This window comes from Macrobrachium rosenbergii, chromosome 56 (genome assembly GCF_040412425.1).
Source record: "Macrobrachium rosenbergii isolate ZJJX-2024 chromosome 56, ASM4041242v1, whole genome shotgun sequence".
NCBI lineage: Eukaryota > Metazoa > Arthropoda > Malacostraca > Decapoda > Palaemonidae > Macrobrachium > Macrobrachium rosenbergii.
Genome location: NC_089796.1, coordinates 10,196,067 through 10,218,493, shown reverse-complemented (window position 1 = coordinate 10,218,493; position 22,427 = coordinate 10,196,067). Strand labels below are relative to the sequence as shown.

The window sequence follows — 22,427 nt, the reverse complement described above, 5'->3', positions numbered from 1 at the left end:
ATTAACTGTAATTAGTAGTTTAAAAGTCCACACAGGTGAGGGCCTCGACGAGGCAATCTTCAAATGATATCTCCTCGAAGGCTTGGAAATGTTATAACTGGATACTTAAAAGCATTGAATCCAGTTTGATTTACTTGCATAGGAACTTACTGCTTTCATTAATTGTAGTTAGTTGCATCTTAAGGTGAGGGCCTCGACGAGGTAATCTTCCAATGATAACTCCTTCTCGAAGGCTTATAAATTTATAGTTGGATATTTAGCAGCATTGAATCCAGTTTGATTTACTTACATAGGAAGTTATTGCTTTAATTAATTATAGTTAGTTGTATCGTAAGGCCACACAGGTGAGGGCCTCGACGAGGTAATCTTCAAATAATCTCTCCCTCTCGAAGGCTTGAAAATTTTATAGCTGGATTCTTAAAAGCACTGAACCTATTTACTTATATAGGAAGTTATTTTTCCTGGGTAAAATCACAACGAGAGTACTTCCTTTTGGGCATCATGCCTTTAAAATATACACTATGTACCTGACCGGCTTCCCTACCACTCGAAAAGGCCGATCCTTATCTCGAGTATTTGAAACTGGCAGATTAAAATGACGGTAGCCGAGTGAAGTGGTTTGGAGCGGTGTTTTGACTTGACCTCCCGTTTAAATATGTATGTGATTCTCTCTCTCTCTCTCTCTCTCTCTCTCGACGTATTGTTCAGAAAAGTTTGAGGAGGGAGAATCTGTTGGAAAATTGTTAACTCTCTCTCTCTCTCTCTCTCTCTCTCTCTCTCTCTCTCTCGACGTATTGTTCAGAAAAGTTTGTGAAGGGAGAATCTGTTGGAAAATGGTTAAACTCTCTCTCTCTCTCTCTCTCGACGTATTGTTCAGAAAGTTTGTGAAGGAGAATCTGTTGAAAATGGTTAAACACACTATCTCTCTCTCTCTCTCTCTCTCTCTCTCTCTCTCTCTCCACATTTGTTCAGAAAAGCTTGTGAAGGAGAATGTTGAAAAATGGTTAAATCTCTCTCTCCATAAGTTTACCCAGTGGTAGCGTTTGTCGTAGTTAATCATATGGGTTGACTTTTCAGAGATGGGTATTTTTGTCAGTTATTTTTTTTATTTGATTGACGTACGAGAGTGCTTAATTTGGTTGATGTATGGTGTTTGTCTTTGATGGATGTTATTTATTAATGTTTTAAATGTTTAACTCTCCTAGGATATAAACAGTTTTTTTTAATTCTAAAGGGTGTAACATGTTTATCGTGGATGGCAACTTTTTTGGGGGGGGCATGTACTATTTGCTAAATATGTAATGTTTCTTGTTTATTCGTTATGGCGTTATAAATTATGTTGTAAATTTTCAAATATATTCTTTGGGATTTCTGGCAGAACTTGATCTTCATATAAAACCAATTTCGTTATTATTCACATGCACTCGATTGATGTCCCCGAATTCATTGTTCGCGCATTAGAATTCTTTCGTATCAACTATTCTTCGTTATTATGTTATTGATGTTCCGTATCTTTTTGATATGACTCTCCATCTTCAAAGGACTGACCGTCCTTTGATCTGTCCTTAATTTAATGGCCACTAAGGCAGTCAGTCCAGGAAGTGTGTGCTTAATGAAAACAGCGCGTACGGTTTTTTTTTTTCATTTTCTTTTTTATGTGCGATTAGTTTAATGTCATTAGCTAGGCCGGGCCTCAGTACTGAGTGAAATTGAGTGAATTTTTAAAGGGGATGGCCTCTGGAATGAAGTTGCGTGTGCCCTAAATCCGGTGGTCGTCGTTCAGATAAATTTTTATGAACCAGGTTTACCGTCCGGGGGCAAATGGTAAATTGGCCTGTATGGCGCTGTGACCATATGTCTGTCTCTCTGTCTGTCTCGTCTTCTGTAAGTCCATCCGTTTAGGTCAATTTTTATAAGGTATTATGATTGTAATACCATCCCCGTAGGTGGGTAGTGCCACCGGTGCACTTCGTGCGGTGCACTGTAGGCATTACTTGAGGTTCTTTGGAGCGTCGCTTCGGCCCCTAGCTGCAACTTCTTTCATTACTTATGCTATGCCTCCATTCATATTTTCTTTCTTCCATCTTACTTTCCATCCTCTCCAAACATCTGCGAGGTTTTCCTCCTGTTACACCTTCAAACCTCCACACTTCAAATCTGTAAGTGATGGTATTGAATATTTTATGTGTTGGATCCTAGTTTCAAGGTCGTATTGGAGGTCAGAAGTCAAATAGGTATTTATCCTCGATTATAACTTTTGATCTTTATGACATAGAGACTTCATATTTGACATTTATATTTCCCTCATGACGCCAGTGTGCAGAGTAAGGTCAAGGTCAGACTCATCCTTAGCATCGCTGTTTGTGATGGTCTCCCCTCCCCCCTCCCCCCTTCTTCTTTTTCGTAATACCGCCAAGTTAGAGTTTTTCAGAGGGGATGTTTTTCTTTTCCCTGGATCGTTGTTTTTCTCTTGAATCTTGGAGGTTTTTCCTCGATTTGATAAGGCGACACGGTATGGTCTTGTTTCGTCATCAAAGCAGCTGAGTGGTTATTTATTTACGAGTATGATGATATAGTCTCTTATCATTAACAGTGGCTATTCCTTAATAGTTCTCTCTTGGTTAAAGGGGATTTGCTCTGTTCATTACTACAACCTTAGTACTATTCTCCGTGCTTTTTAATACATTTTATCTTTATGAATTAATTTATTTTTTCTTGTTTAATAAGTGGGATCTCTTCTTTCTGTATTTCACTTTACCTCTTACTTCTTCCTAATGAACACCGTATTCTTTGGAAGCTTGAATTTCAAGTTAGTGTCCCCTGTGGGCTTGCTCCATATGAATAGGTTTCATCTACTGAATAATAATAATAATAATAATAATAATAATAATAATAATAATAATAATAATACGGCTGTGATCCTGTCAGCTCTGTATGTCAGTCGAGGTAGGAGTTACTTTCCTCTTTTGGTGAGTTTGAGGATTAATACCAGAGATTGATTGGAGTTTGAGGATTAATACCAGAGATTGACTGGAGTTTGAGGATTAGCCTAATACCAGAGATTGACTGGAGTTTGAGGATTAATACCAGAGATTGACTGGAGTTTGAGGATTAATGCCAGGGATTGATTGGAGTTTGAGGATTAATACCAGAGATTGATTTGAGTTTGAGGATTAATACCAGAGATTGATTGGAGTTTGAGGATTAATACCAGAGTTAATACCAGAGGTTTATTGGAGTTTGAGGATTAATACCAGAGATTGATTGGAGTTTGAGGATTAATACCAGAGATTGATTGGAGTTTGAGGATTAATACCAGAGATTGATTGGAGTTTGAGGATTAATACCATAGATTGATTGGAGTTTGAGGATTAATACCAGAGATTGATTGGAGTTTGAGGGTTAATACCAGAAATTGACTGGAGTTAGAGGATTAATACCAGAGATTGATCGTATGTATTGATCTCGTGGCAACACATTGTCACTCTGTGGGGCGTCTGGGCTCGCAGGGTTTGAATACCACTCAGTTATCAAAATGATCAGGAACGAAGTACTTATGCGGTACTTAGTGTGATTTAAGTCCTTTTATGTCAAAGGATATGCTGTGATGTGTTGTGATATGCTGTTCTTCCAAGCTCATTATTATTATTATTATTATTATTATTATTATTATTATTAGTAGTAGTAGTAGTAGTAGTAGTAGTAGTAGTTAGTATTGTATATCCTCTCAGAAGCATGTCCTGTAGAAAAGGATGGCTTCATTGTGCCAAATTGAGAAGACTCAATATAAGGTTAATTCGTACGATGCAGCCATCCTTTTTAACAAGATATTATTATTATTATTATTATTATTATTATTATTATTATAAAAATATGCTCGCATATAGATATTGCAGCCAAACAAGCCATTGGTTGGGAATTGCCTTGACGTGATAAAAAAAAGAGAGAAAGATGCTTTCGTTCTGACGTCTCCTACAGGAGACATCACAGGAGCACTCGACTTGTGAAGCAAATACTCTAGACAGCCAAATTCAAGGCCACTCTGGCCGTTTTGCAACAGCCAGGTCTTAAGAGAGCCCGGCCCTTTGGTCGAGTTGCCAGATTGCCTTTTTTTCTTCTTCTTCTTCTTCGTTGGCCTGACAAGTCCTCAACGTTGGTCGGGTTATGAGTCAGGCCCGATTTACTGAGGAACAGTCACATTGGAAAATGACCGCTTGAGAGAGAGAGAGAGAGAGAGAGAGAGAGAGAGAGAGAGAGAGAGAGAGAAATGGAAATTTAAGTGATTGAAATCACGGACAAAATATGAAGTCAAGTCCGGTTGTAGAGGAATGTAATTTGTCTAATAATTTGAATATTTGATAATAACTGAAGTATTAGGAGTTAGTCGCGTCTTCTCTCAATCTTCAAACATTTTTCAAGGTCTTCGTAACCTTTTTTTCGTGGCACTTGTTCTTAACATAGGTGTGGATGAGTTTTATTTTTTTTTCAATCGTCAACATATCCTCTCTCTCTCTCTCTCTCTCTCTCTCTCTCTCTCGTGGTGGAAGTAAATGTGCAGGGAGAGTGTTTCAAAAGAATATTGGATTGTGAACTGTGATTTATCAACACGAAGGAAAGCAACTGGTACTTTATCATAATTCGGTGATGACGGTGGAAAATTGAGGGTTTGGGAGAGTTGGTGACCTCTGATACTTGTAACGGCCATCAATCTCTCTCTCTCTCTCTCTCTCTCTCTCTCTCTCTCTTCCCCCTTTGACCAGCTGGCTCCAAATATTTGTCGCTGACCGTTCAGTTTTTATGCAGAGCTTTTGAACCTTACAAGTTGCAGATTATTTCGGTATCTTAATTTGAACCTTACAAGTTACAGATTATGTCGGTATCTTATTTTGAACCTTACAAGTTACAGGTTATTTCGGTATCTTATTTTGAACCTTACAAGTTACAGATTATTTCGGTATCTTATTTTGAACCTTACAAGTTACAGATTATTTCGGTATCTTATTTTGAACCTTACAAGTTACAGAATATTTCGGTATCTTATTTTGAACCTTACAAGTTACAGATTATTTCGGTATCTTATTTTGAACCTTACAAGTTACAGGCTATTTCGGTATCTTATTTTGAACCTTACAAGTTACAGATTATTTCGGTATCTTATTTTGAACCTTGCAAGTTACAGATTATTTCGGTATCTTATTTTGAACCTTACCAGTTACAGATTATTTCGGTATCTTTCTTCCTAAGTTTAATCCATTTGTATTTTATCCCCGTAAGGGGGTTAGTGTCGTCAGTGCACCTCTTGCGGTGCACTGTAGACATTACTTAGGTTTCTCTGCAGCGTCCCTTCAGCCCCCAGCTGCAACCCCTTTCAATCTTTTTACTGTACCTCCGTTCATATTCTCTTCTATCTTGCTTTCCACCCTCTCTTAACATTTGATTCCTAGTGCAACTGCGAGGGTTTCCTCCTGTTACGCCTTTCAGACCTTTTTACTGTCAATTTCCCTTTCAGCACTGAATGACCTAATAGGTGCCAGCGCTTGGCCTTTGGCCTAAATTCTATATTCTATTTTATTCTGTATTTTATGCAAGTGTCGCCTGTAAAGAGAATCTGGTTTTTTATTGCTAGGGATTTAGCTCATATTTTCATGTGTTGAAGAGCTTTTATATATATTATTGTGGCTTTACTCTGTATTTTATAAGCGCATCAATAAAACTTTGTTCTACAGTTAATAGGTAATCGAGCGCAGCAAGAAGTGGAGCATTCAACTCGCAAATGAATGAACAGTGTCAGAACCCGGAACCGAACCAGTGTGTGTCTGTTGACTGGAACTTATGGATTATGTACCTAGTTGTTTGTCGAGTGTTGTAGGTCACAGTGAGAGAGACAGACAGAGAATATGAATTAACAGACTTATCATCAGTACCCAATCAAGTTTTATAGGTACCACAATTATAATAACTAAGGAGTCTCTCTCTCTCTCTCTCTCTCTCTCTCTCTCTCTCTCTCTCTTAGTTGACTGTGATTCTAAGAAAGCCCGTTACATCAATTGCAAGCCCACTATGTCAACAGAACATTGTTAAATGTAATGCAGTCAACACCTCATAGATTCGCCCAAGTGGCCAAGAGTTAGGCAGCAGCTCTAGTTATATAGCAGAAAAAATAGGTTAAACGTAAGGCAGTACTATAGTCGGGTGTAGCCTTTGGTAATCCATCTATTATCTTGTTGCTTTAAATTCTCCATATGATGTGTTACATCCATGCAGTGTACTTGACACCCATGTCCCGTTCATCCACGTGGTATGTTAGTCATCCACGGAGTTCAGTCATCCACTCTAATGTGATGTACTTTTCTTCCACATTACGCAATTATCCACGTAGAGCTCCCGTAGTGGGTTAGTGCCGACAGTGCACATGTGGTGTACTGTAGGCATTACTTAAGATTCTTTGCAGCGTCCCTTCGGCCCCTAGCTGCAACCCATCCTTTTACTGTACCTCCTTTCATATTCTTTTTCTTCCACCTTACATTCCACACTCTCCTAACTGCGAGGTTTTCCTCCTGTTACACCTTTCAAACCTTTTTGCGGTCAGTTTCCGTTTCAACGCTGAATGACCTCATAGTCCCAGTGCTTGGCCTTTGGCCTGAATTCTGTTATTCTGTTCTGTTCCACGTGGAACAATGTTCATGCCATCCCACGTTGTGCCAGTCACCCACGTGGCGTTCTTGCCAGCCAGCATTCACCCGCCCATCCACCTATAGGCCCTCCGCCCACTCTCCCATAATCAACCCGCATACCTAAGTCCACCCACATTCATAATCCATCTCTACTTTGAGAATCCGCCCATTGCTTATGGAATGCGCCTGTAACCAGCGCTTCCACTTTCTAGCCACGATACTTCCTTCCTTTTGATTGTCTGTTCATTGTTGCTGTCAGGAACAGCCCGTAGAGTTTAGTCTTGCTGGTCTTTATGTTTGTATTCGGCAGACGCTTGGTTTTCGGTCATGTTGAGGCACGTTTGACTACTTTCTTTAATTCTGTTTTATTTGGCTTTGTGGAAAGAATGTCATCTGCTGCTGGCGCTGGATATTTTAGTTTTCTGTAAAATAAAACTATTGAGATGACTATTTGTCTGTCCGTCCGCCCTCAGATCTTAAATACTACTGAGGCTAGAGGGCTGCAAATTGGTTTGTTGATCGTCCACCCTCCAATCATCAAACATACCAAATTACAGCCCTCTAGCCTCAGTAGTTTTTATTTAGGTTAAAGGTAGCCATGACCGTGCGTCTAGCACCGCTATAGGTGCCAACAACACAGGCCACCACCGGGCCGTGGATGAGAGTTTCATACAGCATTATACGCTATACAGAAAACTCGATTTTGCCGATTTTTTTTTTTTTTTTTTTTTTTATTTAAGAAAGTACTGTGGCCTTAAGCAGCCTTGGATTTGTGCTACACAACGTCTTTTGTTAGTATACTTAATTACATCCTCTATTTTTAATGTTTTGTTTTTGCCGCTGGAAATGTTCAAACCAAGGCCTCAAGACCTCGGTTCAAACCGCCAGTTACCGGAATAGGCTACTTATATAGTAAAAAAACGAAAACCTCACATCGCTGGTAATTCGTATTGTATCAGTTTCTCTCCTTATGTTCAGTTTCAGATTTTTAGGTGCTACTTTGGCTTGTTATCTACGCGTCACCTACTCCGAGGTGCTAGTACGAAACTGAAGTAGACGGCCTCGCGAAGATATCGTTTATTAATATAATTTGCCGACCACACAATATACAAATGGATGTATATAATACTTTAATCCCCGAGGGGCTAGTACTAAACATGGCGTCCCAAGTAGCTTCCGCCACATTTAGTACTAGCACCTCGGAGTAGAGGACGCGTAGATAACAAGCCGAAGTAGCACCGTTTACCTTTTCCAGTTTCACTCTGCAGTCGTCTGAATGATCTATGAACCGGTTATGATTGATTGATTGATTGATTGATTATGAAATTTAGGTCTTGGAGACCAAGCTCCGGAACCCATCAGGAATTTTCAGCGCCGATGAAACCGGTTGTGAATATGCGAGAACTATATTACTGTTAACATCCTTCCACGTGGCTAATCCGTCCAGCCGCTGCCTTGACCGGCGGAGGAGTCAGTTCTCGGTATGGATGAGTTTCGAAGACACAAAGAACTTCCTTGCCCACCACCGCATGCCCCTACCCTCAAGGTCTTGCTGACTCGCACTTGAATTTATTGCCCTCGTGAGTAAGCGGGAAGCCTCCATGATCCACCCGGTGGAGCTATCTTCTTTTTCTTTGTAGTTTAGGCTGACTTTCACTTTTGTTCGTTTCCCAACGTGTAGTGTTATCTCTCTCTCTCTCTCTCTCTCTCTCTCTCTCTCTCTCGTTCTTTTGTTTGTTTGCACTTACTGTCGCATGTTATCTTTATCTTCCTCTCTTTTATTTAGATTCTTGTTCTTCGTTATCTCTTTGTTTCCCTGTTTCTGTGTGCGCGCGCGTGTTTGTGTGTGTGTGTTTGTGTGGGTCCCTTGTTGTCGTGAGGGCGATTTTATCTAAAACTTCTTAAAAATAATAATTTGTGAATCTTGATAAAGCTAAGTGATGGTTAAAGGTGTATTTATCTGGGGAATGAACAGTGGGGTTAAACGTTTCAATATCTTTAATAAACGCTCGTGTGTCTCTTACCATGCAGGTTGCACTTTAGCCAGTTTAAATATATACTGATAAATAGTCGTTTTTTTTTTTAAGTTGATGCAGATAAATAGTCTTTTAAATTGATACTGATAAATAATAACTTTTTAAAATTTATACTGATAAATTGTAACTTTTTTTAATTGATACTGATAAAGTCACTTTTTAAAATTTATACCGATAAATAGTATCTTTTTGAAATGATGCTGTTAGATAGTCACTTTTTAAAATCTATACTGATGAACAGTCACTTCTTAAAAATATGTACTGATAGTCACTTTTTTTTAATTTACACTGAGTCACTTTTTAAAATTTATGCTGATAAATAGTAGCTTTTTAACATTTATACTGACAAATAGTAACTTTTTTCAAATTTACACTGATAGCCATTTTTAAAATTTATACTGAAATAGTCACTTTTTAAAAATTTATACTGATAGTCACTTTTCAAAAATTTATACTGATAGCCACTTTTCAAAAATTTATACTGATAAATTGTCACTTTTTAAACTTTATACTGATAAATAGTCACTTTTAAAAATTTATACCGATAGTAATTTTTTTTAGTTTATACTGATAGTAATTTTTTTTTCAAAATTTATACTGATAAATAGTCACTTTTAAAAAAAATTGATACTGATAGTCACTTTTTATAAAAATTTATACTGATAGTCATTTTTTTTTACTCTGCGTGTTCAGTTTTCTAATATTTGTAATATCTGTACTCTGAAGCAATTGATTTGCCTTGACGCTTTTCTGTATAGCGGGTTGTGTGTCATACCGATGACAGCAGCTTCTACTTAAGCTTCCAGGAGGAACAGAAAGTCATATTTTGTGGAAATATTTTGTGACAGATTTGGTCAGGAATGTGTAAGGTAGGATGCCAGGCTCATGGATCGGATGTTGGCTAAGATTGTGAAGGATGGCGTGCAAGCACGCATACTTGGGCCATTGACGAGTTCCTAGATTGACCACAAACGTGTTTTGAGCGCCACCGCACGTTAATGTCTTTAAGCACTGTGGATCTCTCTCTCTCCTCTCTCTCTCACTCTCTCTCTCTCTCTCTCTCACATATTTACGGGTCAAGCTGCCACCAAAACTATCATTTCATCCGTTATAAAGTTGTGGCCTTTATTAAGTGCAGTGAAAATGTGGTGGATCTTATTGAATTTGTCTTGTCGAAATTATAGAAGCAAGCCAAGGAATAATATTGTAACCTTTACCTCTCTCTCTCTCTCTCTCTCTCTCTCTCTCTCGCATTTTGCGGGTCAAGTATGCCTCCTAAATTGTCATTCCACCTTTTGTAAGACAGTGCCATACATTGAAGAGAGTTATAATATGCTAGATATTTAGTTTCACCAAAATTGTAGAAACAAGCCAAGAAATGTTTCTCTCTCTCTCTCTCTCTCTCTCTCTGGTGGTGTCAGAAATATGAATGTACCTCCATTGTCAGCTTCGGGCAACGGTGAAGCAATGACCAGCCATAACGGGATCAGTCTTTTATTGACGAAGGGTATTGCTCTTTGAGCCGTTCAAATTGTTAGCCTATAAAAATTGGTTATGACTAGGGCCGGATATTCACGGACTCGCTCGTTTTAGAGGACAGAGTGCAGAAAATTAAAATATGCTCCAGAGAAAAAATGAAGTAGAGTAGAGAGAGGATTTTAGAAAAATGAATTGCAGAGTGGCCCTTGTGCTTCCGAGAGAAAAGATCGTAGATTAGAGGGCTTTCAGAATTTAGAACTGTAGGTTGGACGAATCGTGGCTGAAATTAATGTGTACTTGTTAAAAAAAAGGAACAAATTTTTAAAAGGTAGGTGAAGTGTAGAAGTGTTATATGAGAGAATTGAAGTAGAAATAATTTTTTTTATGTCGAATGATATTAAAATGATGTAGATTTGTGGGGTTAATGATAGTCACTTCGATTTTCGAGTCTCTGATATGGTGGGCAATGACAAATGTGAGTAGCATATGAAAAAAAACACAGTACACCAAAGTATGAAAAGGTAATGATTAATAGTATTAATTGTTCGTCTTATTATTATTATTATTATTATATATTATTATTATTATTATTATTATTATTATTATTATTATTATTATTATTATTATTCAGAAGATGAACCCTATTCGTATGGAACAAGCTCAGTGGCAATTGACTTCTAATTCAAGCTTCCAAAGAATATGGTGCTCATTAGGAAGAAGTAAGAGTAGGTAAAGGGAAATACAGAAAGAAGAGATGTCACTTATTAAAAAAAGAAACAATAATAAATTAATAGATAGATAAAGAGATAAAAATGTATTAAAATGCAAGGAATCGTGAGTACGTTTTTGTATTTGTCTGAATGACTTTTGCCCTAAGGGATTCAAGGCCCAGTCAGGCTTTGCTCTCGACCCTTCTCTTAGACTGACACCAGTGAGGTCATTGTGTCAAATGGCACTCCCAACAAGGACTCATTGGCTAAGTGGGGTCGGGTCCCTCTCCCCCCTACCCCTAAGTCGTGTCAATAGCCGGAAAGGTTCCTGTCGAAAAAGCTCCATTCATAAGAACTTGACAGATGTCAAGGTTGCTTTTTTACCCTTGGCTTTTTTTTTTTCTCTATCCTGGTTCTTTTTTCACGCTAGTTTGCTACATAGAGTCTCTTTATTGTTATTATTGCTCTCTCTCTCTCTCTGAACTCTTTTATTGTTATTATTGTGACCACAGGAACTGTTTCATATCACCTAGTTTGCTACCAGACTCTCTCTCTCTCTCTCTCTGTTGTTATTATTTGGACCACAGGAACTGTTTCATACCACCTAGGTTGCTACCAGACTGACTCTCTCTCTCTCTTCTCTCTCTCTCTCTCTCTCTCTCTCTCTCTCTCTCTCATTATTATTGTGACTTCACAGGAACTGTTTCCATATCGCCTGGTTTGTTACATACAGTCTCTCTCTCTCTCTCTCTTTCTCTCTCTCTCTCTCTCTCTCTCTCTCTCTCCCTTTATTGTTATTATTGTGACCACAGGAAATGTTTCGTATCACAGATAGCTTGACACACGTGATTTGCCTTATCGGAATCGCTGTCGTAATGGCGACCTCTTTGTCTCGCAGTACATGATTATGTGTCTATAGATCCTCACCTGTCTGGGGTATGGTTGTTTTTTGTGTGTTTCTGTCGCGGTTGCCTTATCAGGTAGTTTTTTCTTCTTTCATTGGTCAGTAATGTTTTGTCTCGTATGTGTGTCTTTGTACTTTTTAACACATATAATAGGTAGTGTATATAATATATATGTATATATTTATTTATTTATATATATATATATATATATATATATATAATATATATATATATATATATATATATATATATATATATATTATATATATATTATATATATATATATAATATACATTTATTATATATATATATATATATATATATATATATATATATCATATATACACACACACACTCTTACATGCACTATATAAAGCTCCACGTCTGGGTCAGTCTTTCACCACTAGTTATGGTTTATTGCTGTAATTTTTGACGGCATGTTTGCTGAAGTACATCAATTACTTGACAAGATAACATAACAGACGATTAGAATAATTAGAAATACTGACTTCCGTGAAAATTTCTGGACCAAGTGCTGGTTTGTAAAGTCAGGATTTCATATCTGCTCTCCAAGGAAAGTTATACAAAAACAAGGTGAACTGGTATTAGATAAACAAAAAAAGAAACTTATCAAGTTGTGTTAGGAAATCTCTTGTGAATGACTTGTCAAGAAATGAAAGGGAGTGTCGTCGACAAGAATTTTGTCGTGAGTGTTGAAATGATTAAAAGAGCCCAGAGATAGTTGTGTGTGTGTGTGTGTGTGTGTGTGTGTGTGTGTGTGTGTGTGTGTGTGTTTGTGCGCGTGTATGTGTTTGGACCAGCAGGGAGGAGTTTGGTTACGAGGTGTTTTCGGAAATTCTTCTTTGTTCACTGTCTGTGCACGTGCACGGCATTTGAAGTCTTGCTTTGACGAGTGAGTAAACCTTTTCTCGGAAGAATTATTGTTATCAGGATCCCGTTTTCATGACGATTATTCATCAGGTATGCCTGATAATCCGCCCTGTCCTACGTTCTTGCGAAATTGCTGAACGTTGCCACTGCCCGTTTGCGGTATCATATTACTGATATCTAAGTGGTGGACAGTTTTCGGTAGATTATTATTGATCATTCGCAGCCGGCGAATTGTATTTCTGCATTCGATGTGTCACACATATGCAAGGATTCGACTTTAGATTAATTAGGTTGATAAAATTTCAAATAATTCTGTGAGAAGTTAACAAAAAGTGTTGTGGATACAACTAGACATAATGTCAACTAATAATATAACTAGATAGATTAGGATACAACTCAGCAGAGTCTTGATTTGCAATGAAAAATTTGTGCACACGATGCGTTTAGACTTAACTTCTGTTGATTGATATCTGGTATGTTTCAGATCGTTCAGATAAAGTACTGAAGGGTTTTCCCTTGCATACGACGTATTCTTGATTTAATCTGGACGCAGTGTATGTATGTTAATGCGGATGTGTTTGGTGACATGTTCTATTTTTTGTCCCACTAGACTGGTTTGTACAGTAATGTTATGGAAATAAGGCTTAAGTAACACCACTTGTCTCTCGATATGTCAAGTTGCGCAATATTAGGTCTGGTTAGTACTTGGAGGGGTGACTACTAATGAAACCCAAGCTGCATAAGCTCCCGTGACAGTCCATAGAGGCACGGGACTCGCAATCTCATCCTAGAAAAAGTTAAAGTTAAATATACCTTAGTTTAACCAGACCACTGAGCTGATTAACAGCTCTCCTAGAGCTGGCCCGAAGGATTAGATTTATTTTACCTGGCTAAGAACCAGTTGATTACCTTGCAACGGGACCTACAGCTTATTGTGGAATCCGAAGCACATTATAGCGAGAAATGAATTTCTGTCACCAGAAATAAATTCCTCATATTCTTCATTGGCCGGTCGGAGATAAAACTGTGCCCATTGAAACTATAAGAACCCTTCAGAAGTCTGGATAATCTTTTGGCTATTGTGATTCGACATTTTGAAGTCTGGTGCTTTGGATGACCGTAAATGTGTTGACTGTGGTATATATATATATATATATATATATATATATATATATATATATATATATATATATATATATATATATATATATATATGATTATTATCGTCAATGGTTTGGAAATAAAGTCGAAACCGGTCAGACCTATACCCTGTTTCTTATTTTTCACCTGTGGTAATGTGATGATATATATATATATATATATATATATATATATATATATAGAGAGAGAGAGAGAGAGAGAGAGAGAGAGAGAGAGAGAGAGAGAGAGAGTATAATTGGCGCTTGCCATGTGGCACACCTCGAAGGCTCTCTTGTTTATGCATGCAAATGAGATGTTTTGCCCATACATCCGCGTGAGACTTGCACTAATGCATGTTGATGCGTTGTTTGTTGCGTTTTAATAATTTACTTACGTTTCTGTTTATTTACTGATTTGTTAATTTATCTGTTTTTCTGATAACTTATCTCCTCTTCCTGTATTTCCCATTACCTTCTGTTAATTCTTCGTAATGAGCACCATATTCTTTGGAAGCTTGAATTTCAAGTCAGTGGCCCCTGTGGACTTGTTCCGTATGAATATGGTTCATCTTGTGAATAATAATAATAATAATAATAATAATAATAATAATAATAATAATAATAATAATAATACCAGATCCTGTAATATTTATTTCTTGAAATTCATATTTTCCATTTATCATTCGTGGTACCGTTCTTCAACAATTCTTTTGAAAAGGGCGATAAATTACCAGAGGATTTATAAACATTTCCCTAGCTTACAGCTGAGAACACCTGCGGTCTGTCCCCGAACCAGACGGGTTGGGAATCACATAGGCTCCTTTCCTGAAGGTCAAATATAACCCTTGTTCCCCTAAATCAGTGAATTGTGTAGCCGGTTATAGTGGACTGCTGTGGGTTGCGTCTGCGATAAAGAAGAGGTAGATAAAAATGCGTGAGTGATCAGTTCATCGTCAACACTTGTATTATCGTATTTATGTTACCTACTTATCATAATACAAATTTACTGTAGAAGTTTGTACAGTGTAGTTCGTTTAGATTTTTTTTTTATGAGCTCGTCACGATTATTATCGATCCCACGTGTCAGGTTTTCCCATCTGTGACTGGTGGTGTCTTGAGCTTTTAAGAGAAAGGGGGTTGCTGTTTCCGGTGCATGCTTGGAAGAGAGAGAGAGAGAGAGAGAGAGAGAGAGAGAGAGAGAGAGAGAGAGAGAGAGAGAGAGAGAGAGAGAGAGAGATTTTTATCAGCAGTGACAGCTGAAATCAGCTCTTTAAAAATATCAATTCAGGTTTACAAGTAATAAACCCAGCCAACATACGAGTATGAGAGAGAGAGAGAGAGAGAGAGAGAGAGAGAGAGAGAGAGAGAATTTCTTTATCAGCAAGGGCAAATGAAGTAAAATCATTTAAAATATGCCAATTCAGGTCTACAGGTAACAAACCCAGCCAACGTACGAGTATGAGAGAGAGAGAGAGAGAGAGAGAGAGAGAGAGAGAGAGAGAGAGAGAGAGAGAGCGAGAGAGAGAGAGAGAGCAGCCTGGTGCTTTGTATTTTGACGGTATGGCGGATTTGTTTTTGCTATGTCCATTAAACATTGGACAATGAGATTAAAAGGACCCTCCCAAAAATTGGGCAACGTGTTGCCCGCATCATGGGAGCTATTTCAGTCCTAAAATCATTTTTACTTTGTTAATTAAAAAGATTTTAATTTTTTAATTTTAGTTTTGGTATTACGATATTATTGATTTTCTGTGGACACCATTAATCCGACTGTGTTTTTCAAAGATATATTGGTTTGGAATTTCTCTCTCTCTCTCTCTCTCTCTCTCTCTGTGTGTGTGTGTGTGTATGTGTGGCTGGCTAGTTGTTGAAATAGATAACTCTGCCTTTCTCCATTTTCATGGTTATGAAACTAATTCGCTTCGGGATATGATTTATCGTTATTTATCGTTCCATATATTGGGATAATTTGTTGGTGTTCGCTATCTTGTTTCTTTTGTCCTCGCCTGATGGTTTTGTATCTTTGTTCAATGATGTGTTATTAATAGAAATACTTGCGTATTCTTAATTATGGAGTTATAATTTGTAGATTACATAGTTCTCTCTCTCTCTCTCTCTCTCTTTCACACACACACATCTCTAATCATGAAATCCTTATCTTGTAAATTACATAAGTTTTCTCTCTCTCTCTCTCTCTCTCTCTCTCTCTCTCTCTCTCTCTCTCTCTCTCTCACACACACACACACACACACACACACACACACATAAATCAACATTTTCTAGAATCCTTTATACGTCGCCACCGAAGACGTTTGATGCCGTGACTAATGAACGAAGCAGCTTATGTGACTCGGTTCCTATACACTTCTGCTTTCCTCTTCCTTCAGGTGGACCTCGACCACCAGCGGGAGGTGGTGACGTCGGACGGCATGGCCCTGGCGCACATGTGGGGCTGCCCGTTCATCGAGGCCTCCGCCAAGAACAGGTGTAACGTGAACGAAGTCTTCGCGGAGATCGTCAGAGAGATGAACGTCAACCCCGGGAAGAAGGAGGCCAACTATTGCTGTTGTGTTCTCCTCTAACACAAAATAGGTCAGTGATTATGGTTGTCTGTGTTACTGTTTTGTTCTGTATATACTATATGTATGTATGTGTATATATGTATATATATATATATCGTTATAGATATTTTTATATAAATATATACTACATATATATATATATATATATATATATATATATATATATATATATATATATATATATATAATTGTATATATGTACAGTATATATTTATATAAATATAAAAATATATACATTATATATATGTATATATATGTGTGTGTATATCTTTAAAGGTTAAAGCCGTTTTCCCCCTAACATTGGACGGACCTACAGAGTAGAAAAGATAATGATTATGACTGCGTTCACACTCAAACTGCTGAATCGTGTATGAACCCCTGTACCGAAAAGTCAGTCTCTCTCTCTCTCTCTCTCTCTCTCTCTCTCTCTCCATGCACTGCGACGCCATTCATCTCGTCTTGCACGCACTCTCGCCCCTTCTGGGATCTTGAGGTCCTGCCTTTCCAATACCTTATTCTTGCCGTCTATTCAACCTTCTCTAGGTCTTCCTCTCCTTCCTCTTAACACTTCTGAATTGTATACTTGACTCTCTCCACATGACCGAACCATCTGAAATGACGTGAATCTCCGGTTATTTGCAAATGGGAACGGGAGATGGGGCTGCAAACTTATACTCCCAGCTATCTGGTTACCCACACCACGCAGTGCAGCCAGAATGCTGTTGTTTCCCGGAATTCCTTGGGAATGAGAATGTGATTGCCAGTGGCATGAAGAAGACCATCCACCATTAAGTGTTCTTATCATCCCATCAAGGGGTTCACACGCCTTCACTATAATTATGGGAGAAACTGCTCTTCGCTTTGAAGCTGCCTTCCAAATTTACGCAGAGTTTTCGTCATTAACGTGTCAGGCCCCCTTAAGAGTAGTATGTTATAGCCCCCATTTTCCCCTTTCCTAATGCTTCGTAAATATTTTTTTCAAATAATTTTTTTCTAGTATTGTATCCGTGGTCAGGTGAGTTTTACGTATTTATAACCTCTTCTGTCCAAACAGAAAATCCCAATTACTCCTTTCCAGATTCCACCTTCCTCTTCAACGCATATTGAACAGATATTTCACACACGTATATAATAAGTCTTGGTTCAGCTGTGCGCTCCCTTTCAGTGTTTCCGTTGACTTGTAATGCGTCATCCGTAATGCTCTATAGACCCTGCATTTTACCATTATGTAGCGGGGCTCCGTAGGAGGGTAGCGCCGTCATTGCACCTCATGCGGTGCACAGTAGGCATTTTTAAGGTTCTTTGCAGCGTCCCTTCGGCCCCCAGCTGCAACCCCTTTCAGTTCTTTAACTGAACCTCCGTTCATATTCTCTTGATTCCATCTTACTTTCCACCCTCTCCTAACAATTGATTCAGTGCAACGGCGAGGTTTTTCTCCTGTTACGCCTTTCAAACCTTCTTACTGTTAATTTCCGTTTCAGCACTGAAAGACCTCATAGGTGCCAGTGCGTGGCTTTTGGCCTAAATTTATATTCAATATTCCGTCATATAACTGACGCTGTCCTCATCCCACACGATCTCTGTAGGCAATTCGGAGATTGGCTCTCCCATCATCCGTACAGATCGAACGTGCAGTGTTGATACGTGAACTTTTTAGCTCAAATAAATCTCTGCACTTCCACAGTTCCACAAGTTTCACAATGCTTGTGTCTTGAATCAGGAGGAGTAGCTTTTATTTGGACGCGTACCATTACTGTTATTTTTTCCCTTGCTGCTAATTCTTCAGTAATATTGATAAAAGACAAGTAAAAAATGCGCCGGCTTCTTCGGCGCAGTCGAATTTTCTGTACATCCGCTACAGCGTATAATCATGGCCACCGAAAATAGATCTGTCTTTCGGTGATCTCGGTATAATGCTGTATGAGCTGAGGCCCATGAAACTTTAAGCACTGGCCGGTGGTGGCCTATCCTATATAGATCAGAAGCACGATTATGGCTTACTTAAATAAAAACTACTGAGGCTAGAGGGCTGCAGTTTGATATGCTTGATGATTCGAGGGTGGATGATCAACTTACCAATTTGCAGCCCTCTAGCCTCAGTAGTTTTGAAGATCTGAGGGCGGACAGAAAGAAGTGCGGACGGACGGACAGACAAAACCGGCATAATAGTTTTCTTTTACAGAAAACTAAAAAATCGTGAATTAACTTAACCATGTGTATACTTACGGATTTAAGTAACGCTGAACCGTCAGTTATTGTTGCGCACTTTTATTTTCGGACGGGTTCGGTTCATTGTTTTTGAAGCAGCGCTTGCAAAAATTGTTTCGAGGCAATTACCGCGTCATAAAATTCTCAGCTTGCTTTGGCTCTTAATTGATTAGATTTTTCATGTTTTGAACGCCGAAAATTTCGGAGAGAATTTTCACTGGCTGCCATTACTGTGCTTATGAAGTTGAATGCCTTTTATTATGGTAATTAGGAGTGCTGTGAAGAATTGGGATTGGAAGGAAGTGTTGGATCGGAAATTGACGTATGGGATGAATTGAATAGCTCTGTAATCTCGAGTTAGATTCACAAGGTGTTTTTGTTATATCCCGAGTTGTTATGGTTTTGTACGCCAAGTTTTAAGTTTTTATTTTAAGGCGAATCGCCTAATTAGCTCGTAAACGCGATTTTTATTGAAATTAAAAATGTAAGTATAAAACGCGCGAGAACAGATGAACAAGCTAATGGACAGCGGAAAATTCAAGAACAGAAAAGAGAAAAGGGACAAGAGGAGGAGTACAGAAGGGTAAAGGGTTAAGACTTAAGGCGATTTCGACCTCTTGAATTTGTTGATCTAGAAGATTTAATACCTTGGAAGGGTGGCTGGCCTTGTGTGTGTTTGTTGGGGGGTGGATGGGGGTGGGGGCAACAGATTAAGAACAGTTCGAAGTATTCGGTGGTTGACGTAGAAGCCCAGGCTATGTAGTGAGTCAGGACACTTCGTTGGGGTTTGGGGGTTGGGGGTAGTGGGGCTAAAGGAAATACGTCTGTGATATGGCTCTTGCGGGAGGGTAGGTTCTTCTTGAGGTTTTGCTTGTTGGTGAAAGAAGTTTCAGGGGACGCTAAGTTGTTTAGACAAGTGTCACTACGACACACAGTTTTAGGGGGAATGTAGTTCGTTTGTGATTGATGGCCTAAACTACTTGAAAACGCTTAGTTTTTTAGGAATGTATTGGTGTTACGGTTTAAAGAGTTGCTATGTTGTTGTCTGTGCATTGGCGACTAACGCTCATTAAATGTTTACCGCCCTGATTACAGTACAGTGTAGTGACTGGTACGATTCCTTCGCTCGGCGAAGTCATTTTCGTGAGATAAGATGTAAGTAGATAATAGATATCTCACTATCATTTATCTCGTACAGTCTTATCGTGCGATTCGCGTTCCAAATTGTTTATTCGCGTACTGTGGTGTTTTTCCCTTTAGTCCCGAACTTGAAAACAGTGAGTCACCGTGAGGAGTTTGTACGCGTCCTCTTCCAGACTTCGTCAGAGTTGCCTGAAAATGACCTTTGTCATGACTTCAATTTTTCGGAATTTTTCTAGATAGTGACCCCCAACAAAGTTCGGCGTCGTTATTTAGGACTAAAATTTCTTGGGGGTCGTTTCTTTAAGATATTTACTGTCATTTGTCAGTTTTTCGGATTTTTTCTAGGTAGTGACCCCAACAAAGTTCGGGAGTCGTTATTTAGGACTAATATTTCTTGGGGGTCGTTATCTTTATGATGTTTGCAGTCTTTTGTCAGTTTTTGGATTTTTTCCAGGTAGTGACCCCCAACAAAGTTCGGGGGTCCTTATTTAGAATATTTTTTGGGGGTCGTTATCTTTATGATTGTTACAGTCTTTTGTTTATGTGGAGACATATCGGGTTAAAATTTACCCTTGGGAGTATCTAGTTAAGATCCAATTTTTCATATGTTTTGCGAACAATGGTTAAGAATCCCCCCTCGTTCTCAGTTTCAAAGCCTCAGCCAGTTAAATATCATGTTTGAGAAATGTATAAGCACCCCCAGTGCGATATTGTTTCCTTGTCTGTTGTTACTGCCGAGGTTAATGAACTGGTAAGGAAAGAAATGTTTCGTTGTTTTGTGGACTAATTCGTAAATGAAGGCTGTATTGTATGGCGTGAATGCCGAGTTGAATAGAATGCAAAATGAATACTGAACTTATCTCGTATATAAATAGATTAAGAAATGGTTCAAGAAATAAGAAAGGAGAAAGTATTCTATAAGACCTGAATGGTAGGAAAGAACGGTAAGTGAGTTTGAAAGGGGGGAGGGGGGTTGGTCGGTTGTGTACTCTGTAAAAATAAATAGTATAGAAAGTACAAAGGATTTTGAAAGTAACGAAACAAAATAAAATGAACTCCGAGAAAAGACAGGACGCTGATGATGGACGCGGGGAGTGTTCTAGAATAGTGCCGCCAGTTGAGAGGGAGCATGTAGCATAAACAAACTCCAGTAGGGGCTGTCCTTAGCAAACACGCGCCGGCTGCTTAGGTCTAATAACTAAAAGCTAGACGCCCCCAGACACGAAAGGAGCGATGGGGATGGTGAAACGAGTTGGGGGAGAAAGGAAGACGGTCTTGAAGAAACACAGACACGCACAGAGAGAGAGAGAGAGAGAGAGAGAGAGGCGATGGATCAATATTGATATCACATCTTTTAAACGAAAAGCATTTAAGATTGGTTATTTTAAACGAAAAAGCATTTAAGATTGGTTATTTTAAACGAAAAACCATATAAGATCGGTTATTTTAAAGAAAAAGCAATTAAGATCGGTTATTTTAAACGAAAAACCATTAAAGATCGGTTATTTTAAACGAAAAAGCGTCTAAGATTGGCTATTTTAAACGGAAAAGCAGTTACGATTGGTTATTTAAACGAAAAGCATTGAAAGTTGGTTAAAGAAACTGATATCACAATAATACAAGTCAACTACGGTGGCCATTCGATCCTTTGTGAATGAAGATCCAAAAGATGAGACAAGTGTGTTAAAGTAATCTGCAGGTATTTTAATATCTGGGATCGAGTAAGAAATGGGACACAAGCTCTCGTCTCGCGATATTGGTTTGCTGCGCGGAACGAGACAAAGCTCAGCATTTGAAATCCATCGGAGGCCTAATGGAACAAGTAGGTGAAGACATATGTCATTTCGTAAGATTTGAAATTCTTTTAAAGGTAGGCTCGCGTTTTCTCCAGTTCAGATATATACCACGATTCCCGTGAGCGCGATTGAATTCGTAAAAGGAGGCTGGTTGCTCGTGTTAGCATCTGTCGTCACTGTTGATATGAGCAGGAAGCGGAGTAGGACGACAGAGAGAGAGAGAGAGAGAGAGAGAGAGAAACACAAAAAGGGGCGTGCCAAGTTTACAGAAGGCTCGCGTATCTGTTTGTATGTGTATGTGCCGTGTTTTGTTGTAGTGTTGGGAATGCCCTATGGAAAAGCGAGCCGTGTTTGGTTATGCTGTACCACAGAGAGAGAGAGAGAGAGAGAGAGAGAGAGAGAGAGAGAGAGAGAGAGAGAGAGAGACCGAGACCTACCGACATGTAAGATAGCACATGGGCAAGAGCCATAGAAGGGGAAGTAGAGATAATATGACCCGCGATAGAGAGATAAGGCGGGGTACCCTGCGATAATGGGCGGTTGAAAGGGTCCTCTTATTTTCAGATTAGCCCCCGGGCGTACCTTTTTCATATTGAATGTGCGATACAGGAAGCAGGGAAGACGGAGCGCTTGTGTTATCATGAGAAGATTAAGGTAATACGACTGGATCCAATGACAAGATGTTTGTGTGATTGTAAGTGTACAAGTTCTTACCGATGTTTAATATGTGTTAAGATGTTTGTGTGATTGTAAGTGTACAAGTTCTTACCGATGTTTAATGTGTGTTAAGATGTTTGTGTGATTTTAAGTGTGCAAGTTCTTACTGATGTGTAATATGTGTTCCAAATTCAGTTTAAGGAAACT

General features: G+C 38.7%; 1 protein-coding gene across 3 annotated transcripts in view; it reads left to right on the top strand.

Annotated features, from left to right (window-relative positions):
* The window catches only part of Rap2l (Ras-associated protein 2-like), a 182,733-nt gene that overhangs the window by 113,170 nt on the left and 47,136 nt on the right, over positions 1 to 22,427 (top strand). For all 3 annotated transcript variants that reach the window (XM_067100634.1, XM_067100637.1, XM_067100635.1), the window contains exon 3: positions 16,222 to 16,426. In XM_067100634.1, coding sequence (XP_066956735.1) covers positions 16,222 to 16,416 — 195 coding nt within the window. In that variant the 3' untranslated portion in view covers positions 16,417 to 16,426. The remainder of the gene's footprint in view (positions 1 to 16,221; positions 16,427 to 22,427) is intronic.